This window comes from Triturus cristatus, chromosome 5_1 (genome assembly GCF_964204655.1).
Source record: "Triturus cristatus chromosome 5_1, aTriCri1.1, whole genome shotgun sequence".
In the NCBI taxonomy this organism is placed as follows: Eukaryota; Metazoa; Chordata; class Amphibia; order Caudata; family Salamandridae; genus Triturus; species Triturus cristatus.
The window spans coordinates 430,989,675-431,007,905 of record NC_140587.1 but is presented as its reverse complement, the minus strand read 5'-3'; the positions used below and the strand labels follow the sequence as shown (position 1 = coordinate 431,007,905).

Genomic DNA, 18,231 nt, shown 5'->3' with positions numbered 1-18,231 from the left:
CAGGTAGCTACTTCAATTGAACACAGCCGTCGCAGACAGGAAGCCCGTGTAGAGTCCGAGAGTCAGGCCAGACACTCCGCCATCCGCGCCCCTCTGAAACACCATAGTCTCTCAGCCAATATCAGGAAACAAGCTTGAAAACGAAAGTGAAAGTGCGGGGTACGTGGCAGGTCAAGCCCAGCATGCCGCTGTTGTTCACTTCGTACCCGGGCACCTCACCAACTCGAGATCGGGACCAAGGCGAGAGCAGGCCGCAAACTTCGGAGCGCAACCATTCCGGTTCCCGGCGTCCGATCTGAATTTGGAAAACGGGTGGCACCTCAGCGCAAGTTCATCAGCAAAAGCCCGTCAAATGAATCAGGATTAAGTCAGGATAGACGTGGGAGGTTGCGGAGGCCCTCGAGAGCCGTAAGCCAACGCGGCCATCTTGGTTGCGCGCTAGGCTCCTCCCCCCAAATGCCCACTTTTAAGATTGGCAGCACATGATCATGTGCGGATAATTTAATGTTGTGTTAATAGGCTTATGAAGGGCCACCCCATCTTTTCTACCCTCTGTTAAGGGACGTATACATGAAGCAATGTTCAACCAAAAGCTGATCGATCATCTACTAAGTAAATGCTCTCCATCTAGAGGTTTTTTAACTAGTTTTATGTCAATAGACTTCTATTTTCAAAAATTGCTTTATGTCAGTAGGAGGTCTGGTTTTCCTAATCAGGATGCCTTTACTCAACTTTGAGGTAATCCACAGATTCCAATATTTGAATCCACTATTGGGGCCCCTGCAGGCTAGAGCTCAAAAAACCTTAGTCGACGCCATTGTCAGTTGCACACCCAAATCACTGGTGCTCATACTTCTAAAGCACATCCCCACACATCACAAAATATCAGAAATACAGTCTATAAAAGGGCTCACTCTATAACTGAGTTCTAGATCAGCAGGAATAGTTAAAGACAATACAGAGGCAATGCCATGAAGGCTTCCAGTAAATAGGTCAATACTGAAGAATGCAAAATTTAAAATTAGTCTAATCAAAATCAGCAAAATCAGGAGAGTAACGGACAGCATCCCTAGTAGAACAGGAAAGTCTCTGGCTCACTCCCAGAATCAAGAGTTTTAATACATTAGTTTATGCATATGAAATTAACAGAAATGCCGAATCATTGTGTTGTAAAATTACATTCAATCTGTAGAACCGGAGTTATGAAATTTGAACATTTTGAGTGAAATCTAGCACCTAAGACATCAAACCACCAACAGCAGGTTTCTGGTTGCGCGAGACCGGAGAAAAGTCAAAAGTTAAGGCCTACCGCGATGGATCGTGGGTCAGAAACAAGGGATGTTTGGACCCGGACTTGGCTTGCCTTCGGACTTTTCAAAATTTCTGAAGAAATGTCTTGGCCAAGGTAGAGTTCACTAGGCAAGGCAGCAAGCAGTCTCTGAAGAGGAGTCCTCATCACCGGGGAGCGGCAGGATGAAGTCTCGGTGAAGTTGTCATGACGGGAAAAGCTCAGAGCAGGAAAATCTGGATTTTAATGCTGAGGAGGTTTTTGTCGTCGATGAGGTGCTGTTCGCCATCGAGCCCAATGAAGATTTTTACCTTCAGACTTAGATAGCTTTTTGGAAGTTGAAAACCTCCAGTGAGACAAAGCTGCAGGATGTAGCCTAAGAGAGCTCTTCAAGGCTGGATACCATTTAGGAGTGGTCCAGCTGTAAGAGATTTGCTGCTGTGGACAAGAAAATAGCAGGAGCTACCGCAAAGTCAGGCCGACCAGTGAGAAACCTTGGGTGGATCAGCTGACAGGTAGATCCCTTTCCTTTGTCGGTTCTCAAGAAAGTTTTGGGTGAAAATGTTTCCAAGTCCCAGGTTTTAGGGTCAGACAGGAGCAGTACCACCAACACCACTTCTAAAGGTCCACGACCTTGGGGGCACCACTTGGGAGGTTAGGACTCACACTGTCAGAGGCCAGCTGCAGAGTTCAAGGCTTCAAAAGCTTATGTCCCTGCAGCTCACACAGGAGGCCAGCCAACTTATCCTTGGAGTCACTTGTGGTGGTCTTCGGTTCAAGGAGCTAGTTCAGTTATCCTTTCAGCTGCAAGGCAGTTCGTCAAGCAGGAGGGCAGTCCTCTTGTGGTAGGGTTGTCCTTCTGAAGATTTTAACAGATCCCAGGAATGTTCTGAGAGTCCCGCTGCTAGCTTTTGTGTGTGGGAGATCACCCTAATCTACCCCCATATCTGGTTATGAAAAGTTCTTCCTTTCCCAATCAATCAATCAATCAATCATTGGTTTGTAAAGCACAGCTACTCACCGGTGAGGGTCCCAAGGAGCTGAGGGGGGGGCTTCTGATCTGTCTGGGTGTGGAGGTTAATTTGAAGAGCTAGGTCTTGAGGCCCTTCCTGAAATGAGTCAGCAATGTGGATTGGGTGGGGGTGGAGGTGGAGGAGCAGGGTGTTCCAGGTCTTGGTGGCGAGGTCGGAGATGGATCTTCCTCCGGTTCTGGTCTTGTGAGAAGCAGACCAGTAAGAGTTAGCCATAGCGCAGTTGTCTGGCGGGTGTGTTGAAAATGAAGCAGTGGTGCAAATATTCTGGCACTGAATTGTGGAGAGCCTTGTAAGCATATGTGAGGAGTTTGAAGGTGAATCTCTTGTTGATAGGGAGCCAGTGGAGTTTTCGGAGGTGTTGTGCAATGTGGCTGCGGCGGGGGATGTCGAGGACTAGTCTGGCTGCGGCGTCTTGGTCATTCTGTAGTTTCCTGAGCTGTTTCTGTGTGATGCCTGTGTAGAGTGCGTTACCGTATTCAAGTCTACTGGTGATGAGTGTGTGAGTAACCATCATTCTGGATTCAGTGGGAAGCCATCTGAATGTCTTTCAAAGCAGGCGGAGCGTGTGGAAGCAGGATGAGGATACTGGGTTGATATGGTGATTCATTGAGAGCAAGGAGTCTGGTATGTTGCCAAGGTTGCATGAGTGGGTGGGAGTGGGATTGGTTCCTAGTGCAGCGGGCCACCAGGAGTCATCCCTGGCTGAGGGGGTGGGTCCCAGGTGGAGTACTTTGGTCTTGTATGAGTTGAGCTTGAGGCTGCTGTCTTGCATCCAGGTAGCAACTGCCTTCATTCCATTGTGAAAGTTGAATCTGGTCGCTGTGGGTTCGTTGGTGAGGGAGATGATCAGCTGGTTGTAGGAGATGATGTTGTGTCCATGGCTTCTGACGATGGCTGTGAAGGGAGCCATATAGATGTTGAAGAGGGTGGGGCTCAGGGAGGAGCCCTGGTGTACTCCACTGCTGATCTCTGAAGGTTCTGAGAGGAACAGGGGTAGTCTGACTCGCTGTGTTCTGCCGGTCCGGAAGAAGTAGGTCAAGTCCAGTGCCTTGTAGTGGATGCCGGCGTCGTGAGTCTTGTAATTAGGGTGCGGTGGGAGACGGTGTTGAAGGCAGCCGAGAGGTCCAGTAGGATGAGGGCTGTGGTTTTGCCCTGGTCGAGGAGGGAGCGGATGTCGTTGGCGGCGGCGAGGAATGCAGTCTTGGTGCTGTGGTTGCTTCAGAAACCGGAATGGGAGGTGTCCAGGACGTGGTTCTCTTCGATGAACTCGGAGAGTTGGGCATTGATGGCCTTCTCGATGACCTTGTCTGGATAGGGGAGGAGGGAGATGGGTCTGTAATTCTTGAGGTCTGCCAGAACGGCAGATGGTTTCTTCAGCAGATGGTTGATCTCAGCGTGTTTCCAGTCGTCGGGGAAGATGGCGGTTTTAATGGAGCAGTTGATGGTGCGGCGAAGCTGGGTGGCAATGGAGGCAGCTGCTCTATGGAAGATGAGGTACGGGCAAGGATCCAATGGGGCTCCTGAGTGGATGCTGTTCATGGTCTTGAGTGTGTACTATGTGGTGAGCAGAGTCCAGTTGAGCACAATCTGTTGGGGTGCGGCATGGTTGCTTGCAGAGGTGGGCGTAGTGGCAGGGTCTTGGGTGTCGAAACTGTTGCAGATTTACCTGATCTTGTGGTGGAAGAAGGTGCAGAGTTTGTTGCAGAGGTCTTGGAAAGGTGGGACGTCTTGGGTCTCGCTGTTGGGCCTGGTGAACTCCTTGACAATGGCGAAGAGGTCTTTGCTGTTGTGTGCATTGGCATTTCTTTTGTCTTGGGAGGCCGTTTTCTTTATGGTTTTGAGAAGGTGGTGTGTGTTGACGGCGGATTTGTAGGCTGTGTGGGTTTCTGGGTTTTTGTTGTTCCTCCATCTCCTCTCAAGTCAATCCAAGGTTCCAAGAAGTCTGGTGTGACAAAAGGCTAGTGTAAGATTATTTTGTGTGTGTTGAAGGCAAGCCCTTTGAAATGTAAGTGGGAAAAAGAATAGCTCCATCTCCAGCCCTCCAGCCCTCACCTTATCCCTTTTGCATCACTGTCTGAAAGGAATACACAAAGCCCAAAAGCAGAGCCATTCACAGTTAAGTGGCACAGGACACTGACAGAAGGCATCAAATGATGAGGACAAGAAAATGTCACTTTCTAAAAGTGGCATTTTCAGAATTGTGACTTATAATATGAATTTACCATTAGGGATGATTTTGAACTACAATCCATTTTAGTCTAAACATGATAAAACTATCTGTTCCCAAATCAAAGTTAGCACTTATTAAATGTAATAAGGTAAGCCAATATCATCCAATAGGGGAGATAGGCCTTTGAGTAGTGAAAAACAAATGTATGAGGTTTTCACTACCTGGACATGTAAAACTTAAATCCACATGTCCTAGTTTTTAAATACAATGCACCCTGCCCTATGAGTCTTGAGGGCCTTCCTTTGAGGTGACTTTCATGTATTAAAATGAAAGGTTGAGGCCTGGAAAATGTTTATTTTGCCTGGTCTCAAATGCAATTTATAACTGCTCTACAGGCTGCGTTCACAGGCCTGAGACATGCTTTAATGGGCTACGTTGGGTGGCACAATGAGATGAGAACAGGGGGTAGACTGTCACAACATTATGTTTGTGAAACCAAGCCACCATGGACAATAAAAAATGGTGACACACATTGGTGGTTAACTTCAACTAATTTTTCCACCTTTATCAAGATAATTAATAATAGTTATTCCCAACATTGACAATATCTGAGGTCTTAACCAAGCTGGCAATACACATGGTTGATGCATAACATTCCGCAGGATTCGAGACTGAATTGGATACAGTGCCAAAGAACTCCTCTGTAAGTACCCCAGTCTGAGAATCACGGCCAACACAAATCACCACAAACAAGGGACAGTCCCGAAAATATCCCCAAGATAGCAAAGTAAAGTGTCCTGCTCCTTTCAGAAAGAGGTAGTGATTTGTTTTGGCTGCCATTCTCATACTCGGATACTTACAGGGGCGTTCTTTGGTACTGTATGGCTTTAAGTCACAAATTCTGCTGATTGTTATTCATTCACCATTTGTATAGCCAGCTTGGTTGAGATCCTGGCTATTGAAAATCTTGGGAATTACTATTATTGTTGGGTGTCAATTTTTAGTCCTGATGAAGGTGGACAGAGGATTTGAAGTTACCCACTGAAAAGTGCTTTGATGTTTTTTATTGTCCATGGTGACTTGGCTTCACAAAAGTGATGTTGTGACTGTCCACCTCCTGTTCTCATCAGAAGACCAGGACCTTGCTTTTGGGGCCTTGTTTTTCATTGATGGACTATCTGGGTGAGATTTCTTCTTTCTGATGGGGTTCTTTATGTTTATATATTATTTTGAATATTCCCATTTAGTATATTTCGTATTTCGGAACAAGTCAACTTTGCTAGTTTAGAATCCAGTTTGATTGATAGACCATTGCAGCGCCCCTAGAAAATGGCCGAATAGGCATTACCAATCAGACATATTACTCATATGATGACTCTGCTACACCAATAGGCCTTCTTTGGCCTGTTCTGCTGTGTCAAAAATATTTGTGAATGGTCCTATAACAGCCAGGATCTTGTCTTGGCATGCTGACCAGGTTTTATCAATGTCCTTTTTAGGGTCTTTTCCATATCTGGAGAAAAAATCCAGTCGTTTTTATTGAATGACCAGAGTAGCTAATATATGATCTGCCATTAAGGGACGAAGATGCTCAGATTTTAATTTGTTTCTGACAGGTTTTTCCAGAGGGCGCATGTTAGACGTAAAATAAGGGAGGGTGGTCCAATCAGAGGACAAAGGGTTTTATAACAAAGGGGCGTCAAATAAGAGCCTGCCAGCTCCATTAAGGACCTTTGAGAGGTATTCTCATTAGTGAGTTTTAGAAATAGTCTTCTTAGTTTTTTTGGGGGGGACTGAAGTAGCTTAAATCTGTACCAGCCCTCGTGTCAAAGTCCATACCGGGAGTACATGCACGCACATCAGAATCATCGTCAGTACCATGAATGGACTGGACTTTTGGAAATGTACTTTTTGTACTTTAGATACTCCTTAGTGACAGAGGCTCTGGAAACTGACGGACTCACTCAAACCTCCGACAGAGTCAGAACTCACCTGAGCAGACTTGAATGCTGATAAGAGGGATTGTTTGATTCCTGTGCGTTTTCCCCAAAAGGTGCATTAATGAGTTTTGTTGGGAAAGAAATCTACGAACCTATCTTGCGAATTACTCTCGCAATGTGATTACTTTATCCTGCTACCTGGTCCCATAGCAGGCTGGGTCTGGGCTGATAATATGTCCTTAACATGTTACCAATAACATGAACCATTATGCACATGTGAGCTGCCATAGCTTTTTTGACAAAATGAGTCAATGAATCATCAGTAAAGTCTCTCAAATTGTCTTTAAACGTTTCTTCACTCTCACCCATGTCTGATTCAGAGTCCAAATTATTAACCCTCTTTTGAACCATTTGTTTTTTAAAGTGTATCAAAACGGAATGTATAAAACCCAAAAGTAACAATGTTTTTAAATATATTTGTATGTATGTGGACATTTGTTGATGTATTTTGTTGATGTCTCTGCTTCTCTGGCTGCTGCAACAGTTAAGGCAAGAAAAGCATAACAGCAGCCTCCAGGCTTACAATTACCTTTGCTGCCTGTGAGGCAATAACAATGATCCTTGATTGCAATTAGAATGTTCAGGTTTTTGTGTACCTTTCATGAAGACGATGCTGATTAAATAAAGAGGCTTATTGAAGGTAAACAGTGGAATCATTATAGACTAATTAGCTCAGAAACTAAGCCTTTTATAATCCAGAGTCACAGGCACAAATCATGACTAGAAATTCACGTATATGACATCACGGTTTTAAAAACAATGGCTTTTGTGCAATAAAATAAGCAAAACACCTAAGTTCATACTTTCAGGTAGTCACTGGGAGCAAGGTTGGGGAACTCTGGTTGCTAGGAAACTGATACACTCAGCTGAGAAATTCCTGGCACCAGCCTTAATTTGTTTGCAAAACAGAATTTCCATCGCAGTTAAAAACAGTCTGGATTGTACAATTGTTGGCAAGGTTTCACATCGGATAATGTGTAGGTTTAAAACTCAGGGCCTGATTTAAAGTTTGGCTGAAAGGGTACTCCATCACACATGCAACGGAGGACCCAACCAGCCAAACCCTTGGTCCGCCCGCCTCATTTAGCGATGGGCAGACCTTAAGTATCCCGTTGATTGAACCCCTATTGGTTACCTGATGGAATACGTTCTCCAATGGCCTGATGGAGTAGGGGTCGGTGGACAAACAAATTGCACTATCTACCCTATTTAGGGTGGATGATGTAATGGCATTTTTTCCAGTCCATCACCACAAGGAAAAACCTGACAGTGAGGGACAGGGCAAAAAAACAATAATGACCCCCACATCAGGGAAACTCACAGGGTGTGGGTGACATTAGTGTTTTTGTTTCTGAAAAACAAACTCTCACATTGGGGTTTGTTTTTGAAAAGCAAAAAAATGTCAATAGTGTGGTGTACAGCCATCAGAACCAATAATGGCCGTACACCAAACATTTGAAAAGAACTAACGTGATGATGGTTCCTTTCAATGCCCAGAGATGCCAGCAGGGCTGACAATCATCTCTAAATTTGGTGAGTGGGTACCGTCAGAATGATAACATCCTCTGCCATCCCGATGGACACAACTCCATCCGTCAAACTCTAAATAGGGCCCTAAGTCTTGTAGAGGATGAACAAGGATCCATACACCAGCAGTTATAAAGTTAACTAATACAGTGCAGCCTCAGCCTCATGCATGTCCCTTTTTTTTCTTGGCAGGTGCCAGCTTGCTGGATGACTACAGTAAGTACTTCTGGTTCCATCACTCTCAGGGAGACACGATGTCAGTCCAAGACCCCATCATGATGAATCTCTGCGCTGCTGTATGGACTGTCGTCTCCTATGTAATAGCTGATATAGAAGAGATGTTGCCACGGTAATGAGCATCGAGGAAGAAGACGTTCATCCCTCACACAGGCCAAGAATGCTCATGTGTATCTGCACAGTAGCTGGGAAGATCCTGGAATAATACTACTTTCTTTTAAACCAAATCAGTCTATATGTTTTCTGGTATGATCCTTGAGATTGTTAGCCTAGGTATAGTTTTCTGTATAAGTAAATCATTGAGTGCCTACTCTTTTCTGTTTATATAACAGACATTCCCGATTTGTAAAGAAAACAAATAAACAATTTGCTTTGTGCCACCTCTATTAAAATTCTGTAGTGAAGTGCTTATTAGTGACTGTGGTTAAGCGAAAGGAAGTCTCAAAGGTATTAAATCTGAATAAATATACGTTGGTACCATTTTATATTTTATTCCTTACTTTGCAAGAATATTGCTTGGCTTTTTCCAAATTCTTTATGTGCTCTTTTGCTTCCTTACACAGAAAAAAATAGCTGCTTTTGCCTTTTCTATCCATTAAATATTTTGTGGTCAGTATATTTTGCTGATGTCAGTAAGAATTCCTCTGCCATTTTCAACAATTTCATATTGATTCAAACGAGTATAAAGTGCCCGTGCTCAGCTTCAAGCGGGTCTGGTGATCACCATGGCTTTTCACTCGAGACTTGAAGAATTACAAGCTCTTTGAGACCACTTGCTCCCATAAAGTTCTACACAAGTGAGGGTCAAATTTTATTTCTCACTTTCAAATAGTGTGCATGTTATTAAAGAATTTTAAAAAGTACTAATGTACTAACTTTTAACCTCTAATCTGGAGTAGCGTGCTACTGACCGCAGAAAGCACGTCAATGCCTCATCAGTAACTGCTATATAAATACAATTTGCAATTGTAACTTTTTTGTGTGACACTCCTTGCTAACTCAAAGCAAGATATGTTCCTGGTGTCCATTTTGACTGTTTTCTGGGGTCATTTGGTCTTGATTTGCTGACCTGTTGTATTTTGGGAGAACCTTTAACTTGTGGATGGGGACAAAGATTAATGTCCAGATTCTTTATTGGTAATCTTCATTAGACTGAGTTCCGTGCTTCCTCGTTTAATTCCTTACACCATGAGATTAAGCACACATCCATACAGTTACAGAGAGCCCAGAATTGGGTCATTCTCCTTCCTCTGCTGCACTCTGCACCTCTGGGGAGAGCACATATAGGCCAACATCCCCTACAACATCTACCAAAGCGTAACACATGTCAAAGTCTGTAGACATCTAGGCAGGATAGGGACTATATGAAGTCTGGTATGAAGAAGAGATGTACCAGAAGTTTAATAGAGATTACCAGTAAGTATTTGGATATTACCATATAGACCATCTTCCTGGTCCTACTTGTGAAACTATGAGGGCCCATGATGGCGCACCAACAGTCTTTGGCCAAACAGTTGCCAGACACCAACACTGATGCATATGCAAGTTGTTATTCAACATACATGATTGACAGATCCAATGTGGCCATGTTGGCACTGCTATTCCTCCTGATAATACTTATCAGGAGACTTGAAGAAATGTTGGGTTGATGAAGTCGCAAATCCCCACTCTCTGGACTTGTTCACAGGCCCACAGAGCCACTTATGTTTGTGGAATGGACAGGCCTATTGGCACTACATAGTTTATTTGTGGTCAAGCTGGATCATACCTAAGTGACCTTTTTGTTCAACATACTTTTGTCATTTTAGCATTCGCAATGTTTAAAGATATACTCTTGATGGGGGGTGGAGGGAGGGAGTTACTCCTTTTTTCCCCTTTTCTCAGTTTTTTCCCCCATCTGATTTGGGGGTTTTCTCAGTTTGCTTTTCTTGCTTGTGAAATTGGTCCTATATGACTCCTGAACGATGCCTGCCCACTGGGTTGTTGGTATTAAAGCTGTGTACTTCAGGTAAAGTTGATATGCAGCCGGCCCCAGGGTTGTAGGCGTATTGTGGTGTTTATCTCTTGGACCTCACAATAAAAAGAATGGTTCCATAAAGATATACTCTTCAAAAACTATCATTTCTGTTACGAAATGGGGACTAGCTAACTATATCTAAGCCGCTGCTATGTCAAATACACCAAAGTCCTTTGATATCTTGTAAATAGTATATTTGAATGAAAGCCAAATTGTTAGTAATATACAATATTCTTTTGACCTGCCTCAAACTTCAACTAAATGAAGCACGAAAGACGAGAACTATAGTACTTCAGGGTGAGGTGAGTGTTAGGGACTTTGTCACAATTGCTGCAATATACTATTAAGGTAAGCACCGTTTTGGAGGTTTTGGGTGTGTTTTGTATACCTGGGACACCTTTGAATGAAAAATTGCTATTCTAATTCGCTTTAACGACATGCATACTTACTCTCAGGAGAAGGCTGTTAGACTCAATCCCACAATGGATAACTGAAGTCGTGAAGTCCATGAGGCTTGAAGATGTAGCCGCTACCATAGAAGATTATGGAAAGTGTTGGCTCAGATGCCACAAGTCCACCACCACCTCAATGGCCTTAGACTTTCCTCAAATTAAGTGATCATTTCAATAATCTTAAATAATGTTAAACAATGACTTTGACCCTGCAAATTAATCCCAAAGTAATAAAGCCCCCCTCTTTGAAATGGACAAAACAAGATTCGCAAACCCAATAGGTTTGACCTCTGCAAGCATGCATTATTTTTTTAATTGTTTATGTATGCAATAGGCATTACTCATTTTGAAGTGATAAAAAATTAAATGTCACTATCTAAAGGTGGTGTGCACGTTTGCAAATAAATAAGTAAAAGGTTAAGCCTTTGCATGAATAAATGAAAAAATGAAATAAAAGCCAAAATGAAAGCAAGGATTGTCCCACCAGCCCTGGCTACTGAAGTGAACTACTTTTAAGGAAAATGTACAAATGTGCCCAAGCAAAATGCCAAATGAAGAGAGACAAGTGCACAAGCAAAACACCATCATTCACAATGGCTGAAGTGGACTGGCCCATTACCCCATGTTGTTTGCTGTAGAGGGAGGAACCAAATCTGAATAACACTTTAACAGATCAATGGATAAAAATGACTGACCTGAAGCCTCTATATGTATGCATTTGTATGAAGACTTTAATGAAACTGTGAGGCTTGCGAGACCACTACAGCTGTCTCTAGGCCAGACCTGAAAATAAGCCTTAGCAAAGCTATTACATCATCCATTGGCGGCCAGCCTTTGACTTTGTTAACAATGATTTTGTTTTGTCCTGGTTTTTGCAAAGCTTCATTTCTGGGGAAGCTTCCAGGCCCTCATCAATCTAAAAAAATGTCTAAAAGCAAAAGTATGTTTTGATCCTAAAAAAGACACATTGCTATTGTAGTCCAGCGCACTGAAGGGAACTACTTCTGTGTTGATGTGTTCTTTGTGAATGATTGGAATACCATCACTCACAGTAACAGTAGGAGTGGCTTAAATGTGATGACTCTTTGCCCAAAGCTGTATGCTGTAGTGGGCAGAGGTAAAATGTGAATGACTTAATAACAGACCAACGGATGAAGAGGGTTAGCTGTGACCCCCTGTTAGTAAATATATTATATAAATAGTTTTAGTGAAATCAAAATGTCTTGGCAAACCCAGAGCTAAAAATTAACCGTGTAGAAAAAGTAAAACAACAAGAAAAAACATAATTCATGTATTTTTTAAATAAAATACAGTGAACATATTAATCTTGCATTTATTGTGTAGAAATGATTTCCAGTTCAATTTATTGAGGTAGAAATTATAACATAGATCATTTTCTACTTGTACCAAAGATTGAGCGGAGGCCACCAGTTCTCAATCCCTTCATGAATCTACTCTCTTTCTTGGACCACAGATGTGTGTGCATAAGCCGGTACTACTCCAAGGCCACCAGTGTCTCACCTTATTGTTCTACAGTAACGAACATGAACAAGAGGAGGATTTAGAGTGGGACAGTAATGGGACTTAAGCCACAAAAATAACCTATTCGCCTTTGTAAGATTTCTGCAGTTCAATAATGTGGATGGCGGAACGCTGCCTTCCCAACAGCGGAGCTTCAAGCATCTTTGCTATAAGGAACACCATGAGGATGATCACCAAAAAAGGCATTTGCCCATTTTCCCAATCTGTCCAGTCTGCCACCATTATATTTTTGTTTAAATCTTTTTATTACCACTTTTGCATTTTTGTGATACAATTGCTTGTCATATAATAACATGTAAAACCTGTTGGTTCGAGTCAGACAGATATTAAATATGCAGACAACCAACAGCTGTAGAAAATGGGTAATTGACTATTTGTCCATGGAAATGCACCATATATGGCCTGCAGCAGTAGCATAGCAACAGTGGCCCCCGTGCTGTCTTGGCGGCCTGGCTCCGGGCTTTACCTCTGCCCCCACCATGGCTACCACTAGAGGAAAAAAGGACCGCAATCTTAAGGACATGGTACTAAAGCCCACAGGAGGATCCACTGGGACATGCCTACGCGGGCGCCTGAAAGGATCCCCGACTCTGCGACCATGGATGAGCCAATCACCCGCCCATACCTTGAATCGCTGTTCACCTCCCTGCGGGAGGACCTTCACTCTTTCAGGAAGGAAGTCACACAAGAGTTAAAGGATACATGGCATGATCTAGATGGGCTGGGCGAGAGAGTTTCCACGCTTGAAGACCATGAAACGAGCAGGGAGGAGGAACTAGAATAACTCCAACAGGAGATCCTATGTCTTAGGGATCAGAATCTGGACCTCCAAGCCCACACAGAAGATCTGGAGAACAGGTCACTCCGGAACATCCGGATCTGTGGGGTTCCCTCCAGAACCGAGGGATCGGATATCGCCGCCTACGTGCAGGACCTATTCCGTACCATCCTGGATGCGGGCCCGAGATAACCATCCAACTCGACAGAACACACAGAGTGGTACCCAAGCGCTTGCCTAAAAGCCTGCTGCTGTACATTCTTATTTCTGTCCACGACTACCCCTTAAGGAACGTATTCTCCAGGCCAGAGACATGCACCCCCTGCACTATCAAGGTTGTCAACTGGTCCTATATCAGGACCTCGCAGTGTCTACCCTCCAGAAACAGAAAGACTTCCGCCCAATTACTTCACACCTTCGTGCGGCGGGGTGTGCTGTTCCTGGGGGCACCCCATCTGTATCATCTTCTCTCATGAAGGGAAACTGCATCAAACTCGGCCCTTGGAAGAAGCACGCCACATATTGGACTTGAGGGGTGACTCTTCCGAATCTACTCGAAAAAGCAGAGAAGAAACTGACAGATCAACTAGCTGAGTGCAGAGAGGCTCCGGCGCTCCTCCAGTTGGTCTCCGACTGGATCCTGACGCAATAGCCAGAGAGAAGCAAGCAGTCATAGACACAATATATGGAACCTTTTCGAGACCAGCATTACTTTGACAAGGGGGGCCTCTCCTCCGGGTATCCTGTTCCTGCTCATCTGCTCCCGCCTCTTTCTTCTCTTCAATTCTGCTTTGACATAATGCAGAGGCGGTTGATGGTCGGTTCTGGCAGGGAGTGGGGGCCGCACCCACGACCCAATTAGTGACTAAATGGATACACCAGAAATGGGCCCTCACTTCCTTTGCTCTAGTTCAATTTTTTTTTGTTTTTGTTTGTTGGGATTTTGGTTTGTTTTGAATTTTCTCTGTTGAACGGACCTGGGAATTCCCTACCGCAGTAAGCTCTCCCTACACCGCATGCACAACCTTCTGCCCTCACACAAGTAGCCTTTGTTTGGCACCCTACACTCATACCCAATGTCAGACCGACTGAGAATTCTCACTTTAAACGTCAAAGGCCTCAATCACCCCCTATAAAGGAGGTCCATCCTGCCTAACCTTGAATATTCAGGGGCCTACATATGCCTATTACAAGAGACCCACCTTCTTCCCCTGGATGAACGCTGGCTTCACTCCAAACACTTCCCACGCCAACACTTCTCTTCCCTTCTGAACAAATCAGCGGGGGTTGCTATTTTAATCTCCTGGCACTTCAAAGACAGGGTAATAGCCAAAGAGGCTGAATTACGGGGGAGGTTATTAGCATACTCATTACAAGTGGGCACCAAAACACTCACATTAGCCTCTATATATTCACCTAATGAAGGACAGAAGGCATTCTTGAAACAAGCAGTGACAGAGATCATGGGATTCTCTGACCGCCTAGTCTTAGTGGGGGGCAGCCTACACCTTATCCTTGATACTGTCATGGACCGATCTGCAGAAAGACAGGGTCAGGCAGGCCCTCTCTCCAAAGAGGGTTTGGCCTGGCTCAACAATAGGGGCCTCATCGATATCTGGAGGAAAACACATACGCAGGACCGAGACTACACATACTATTCATATGCCAGGAAAACATATGCCAGGCTAGACTATTTCCTAGGTACCCGTGACTTGCTCCCTCGAGTGCAGGAGGTCACCATCGGACCCCCATCTCTGTCAGATCATGTGGCTGTAGTGGCCAATATAGACATTCCAAAACATCGCCCAAACCCCAAAACATGGCGCTTGCGAGACTGTCTCTTGCGACACCCCGGTAATGTAGAACAAATTACCAAAATGATCAAAGATTATCTGGCTATCAATGACAGCCAAGAGACAGCAGTTTCTATTCTGTGGGACGCATTGGAGGCCGTGGTCATGAGTGAGATGAAATCCATATCGTCGGCCTGAAAATAAAGAACGCAAGGATAAAAGGGACACCATCTCCAAACAAGTTGAGGAACTTGAGTGCATTCACAAACGTACCAGAGTTTCCCTCTGTATGGAGGCAGTTGGAGGCCATCAGAACCCAACCAGCTGGTATTGATACAGATAGGGCAGAATATGCAGCACTCTGCTTATAGCATCAATTTTACGTTGGGGTGACAGGGTAGGCCGCCTCCTCGCCAACAGGCTGAGGATTCGGCAGCAAGAGCAGCGGGTCCAGGAGGTTCTAGACTCTGAGGGCCAGGTGCAAACCGAGGATTCCCACATAGCAGAGGCGTTTAGAGACTACTATCAAAAGCTCTACACAGCACAGAGCCTCCAGCCAGAGGATATTTTGTCATACCTCCAGGCAGCACAAACATCTACTCTCACTTCGGAACAAAGGGAAGATCTGGACTGCCTGATCAAAATCAAGGAAGTCATTGCATGCAGCTCAACTATAAGACACTGCCCTCTGGCTCACAGAGTCGGATAACTGGGAGAAACGACTCCTGGGGTCGCGTTTTGTGGGACATCCTATCCCAATTTCTGATGCAGGGGGGAAAACTCAATTCCGTACCTGGTTGCTCACACGTGGGAAATAGTGGTCCAGAGGATAATTCACAAAGAACCCTTAAGTAGGGCATTGACATTGTGGGACCTACCACTCTTTAGAGGAATTGATTCCACCATGTATATGGAACAGTGGCAGGGGGTGCCTGGAGGTGGAGGCGGGGGACCTTTATTCAGGAGACACCTTTATATCTTTTCAGGAGGCACAGGACTCCTTTGGATTGGGACCAGCTCAGTTTCTCCATTATGCTAAGCTGGAGAGCTTGGCAAAGGACCTCTGGGTGGACTTCCCAGCAACCCATCGACCCTCGGGGTCCTTGATGGTCTCATCAGGTGGGGAGAGAGGCTCCATCTAATCACCCATTTTAACAAATCCCTTAGGAGTGTTATGCAGCTGCCACAGTACCCTGCACAAAGGGCTTGTGAGATAGACCTAGGAACTGCCATCTCTGACACGGACTGGGAAACTGCATCAAACCTTTAACACCAGGTTTAAACTCCTCCAGTTCTATTTTCTGCATCACACATACGTCACTCCATTTGGCCTCAACAAAATAGAACATGCGAGAGGTGCTGCTTGGGCTCTGTGGGGTGGTTGGAGCCTCTTTTTTTCAATTGGTTTTTGAATGTGCCCCGGTTCAAACATACTGGACACATGTGGTGCCCCGCATAGGAACAGCCACAGGGATCACCATTCCACTAACACCACTTGCCTGTCTCTTGGGAGTGGTGGTGCGCCCTAGAGGACTCAAGATTCCCTGCAGATTAGCTCAGCTGGCCTTGTTACTAGCAAAGAGGCAGGTAGCTATTGAAAGACTGGGGGTGAAGGACCTGTTGCTGGTACATTGCCTGAGAGACCTATTAAAGTGGGGGGGTACTGAGGAACAACACATGCGGCTATCACGTAATAATGAGGGAGGCTCTGAGGCTATAATGCAATTGGCCCAATTACTGGGTATGTTCCAAGATGATGAGGATCACTCCAGGGAGAAGGAGTTGGAGAAAGAGATTTGAAGGGACACTAAAATACTATATCTGTTGTTTCCTAGATGACCAAGTGGCCATTAATATGTTACTGTATGACAAACAGCTCGATGTCTTGGTTCTTTCTATCAATGTTTTGAAATAACTTCGGATTGATTAATAATTCCAAATGTGACTTTTATGTCTTAGTGGATTATATATGCTCTTGTTATATGCCAGACAATGACTCCCGTGCAGAATTGCCAACAGGCACTGTATGTTTGTTATTGCTTATAAATCAATAGAATACAGTTTAAAAAAACATGAATGACACTGTCTCAGAGGCTCAAAACATAAGCTTACACCTCTCATTATTCTACAGGTTTCTTGATCCTGACCCACTGGTTGACTCCTACCTTTAGGTATTTAAAACTAAGGTTCTTGTCATAATAAGCCTTATAGTCATCATGTGAAATTTGTAACCTTTTCATGGAATCATATTCAGATAATTTAACAACTAAAAAACTATATTTAGTATATACATATTGTTTTGCCTTATCTGACTTAAATTTTACTTAAATTGTTCTCCATTTCCACTAAGAATATATGATGGTATTCCCTCACAATACAAAAATGTCATACAAAAGTTTAAGGGCACGCTCCATAGTATTCACGGTGGCAATCACTTTGACCCATGGACTTCGTGAAACAAAATATCCATTGCCACAATAATATATTTCTGTGACTCAGCAGTAGGTCCCATGTTGTCTACTGCTATACATTCCCATAGAGAATCGAGACACTCAAATTTGCACACAGGGGTTTCAAACTTCTAAGTAAGACCTCAGATCTTACAACTCACTTTTTTTTGTCCAGCCCGCCTTCACACAATGTATCGTTTGTAACATGGAATCTTTGTTGCTTTCTTCCTAGATACCCTTTTATCAAAAGACTGAACACCCTGTCACAGACTAAGGCTAATAAGGAATTTAAACAACTTTATAAATGTCATCTTGCATACTCATTGATATAAGGGCCAGCCATGGATAAGCTAGCCATCCCTTCAGATGTTAGGACTTTAGTTAGAGATGTACCATCACGCATAATAACCATTTACTTTCCCCAGACAAAAGAACGGAAACATTCTAATGTCCAAAAGCAGGCTAGTGCCTCTCGTTCTCTGAGTGCATATCGTTCCCCTGAAGGTTACAAAGACCTAGATGCATATGCTGCAATTAAATCTTTCTCTTTTTTGTTGCATAGTGATAGTACAGCTCCCAACCCTTCATTACTAGCATCAGTTATGACATAATTGTATACTGTGGGTTCAAACCCTGAAAGTGACATCTTTAATTTCTTTAAAATCTTTTTCACACTCATATGACCACACAAACATTAACATTTGTCTTCCATAAATTCATTATGTGAAAAGCTCTCATCAAACATTTTTCTACAAATATGGTGTAAAATGTCACTAAAAGGAGCCTAAGATTATCTTTGTTTTGCGGACATTGTGTATCTCTGGTAGCACTTTACAATTTACTTTTAGGTCTGACCCCATTATTACTAATCCCATGTTCCAAATAAGTGACTTGCTATTGTGAGAATCTACACTTAAAGTATTCAAGTGTCAATTGTGTTTAT

At 43.9% G+C, this 18,231-nt stretch overlaps 1 protein-coding gene across 1 annotated transcript in view; it reads left to right on the top strand.

The window, feature by feature from the left end:
• Positions 1-8,741, top strand: part of CPQ (carboxypeptidase Q) — a 1,977,691-nt gene extending 1,968,950 nt beyond the window's left edge. Inside the window, exon 8 of the mRNA XM_085605212.1 lies at positions 8,212-8,741. Within this exon, the coding sequence (XP_085461338.1) occupies positions 8,212-8,372 (161 nt within the window). The 3' untranslated portion in view covers positions 8,373-8,741. The remainder of the gene's footprint in view (positions 1-8,211) is intronic.
• Positions 8,742-18,231: the final 9,490 nt, after the last annotated feature.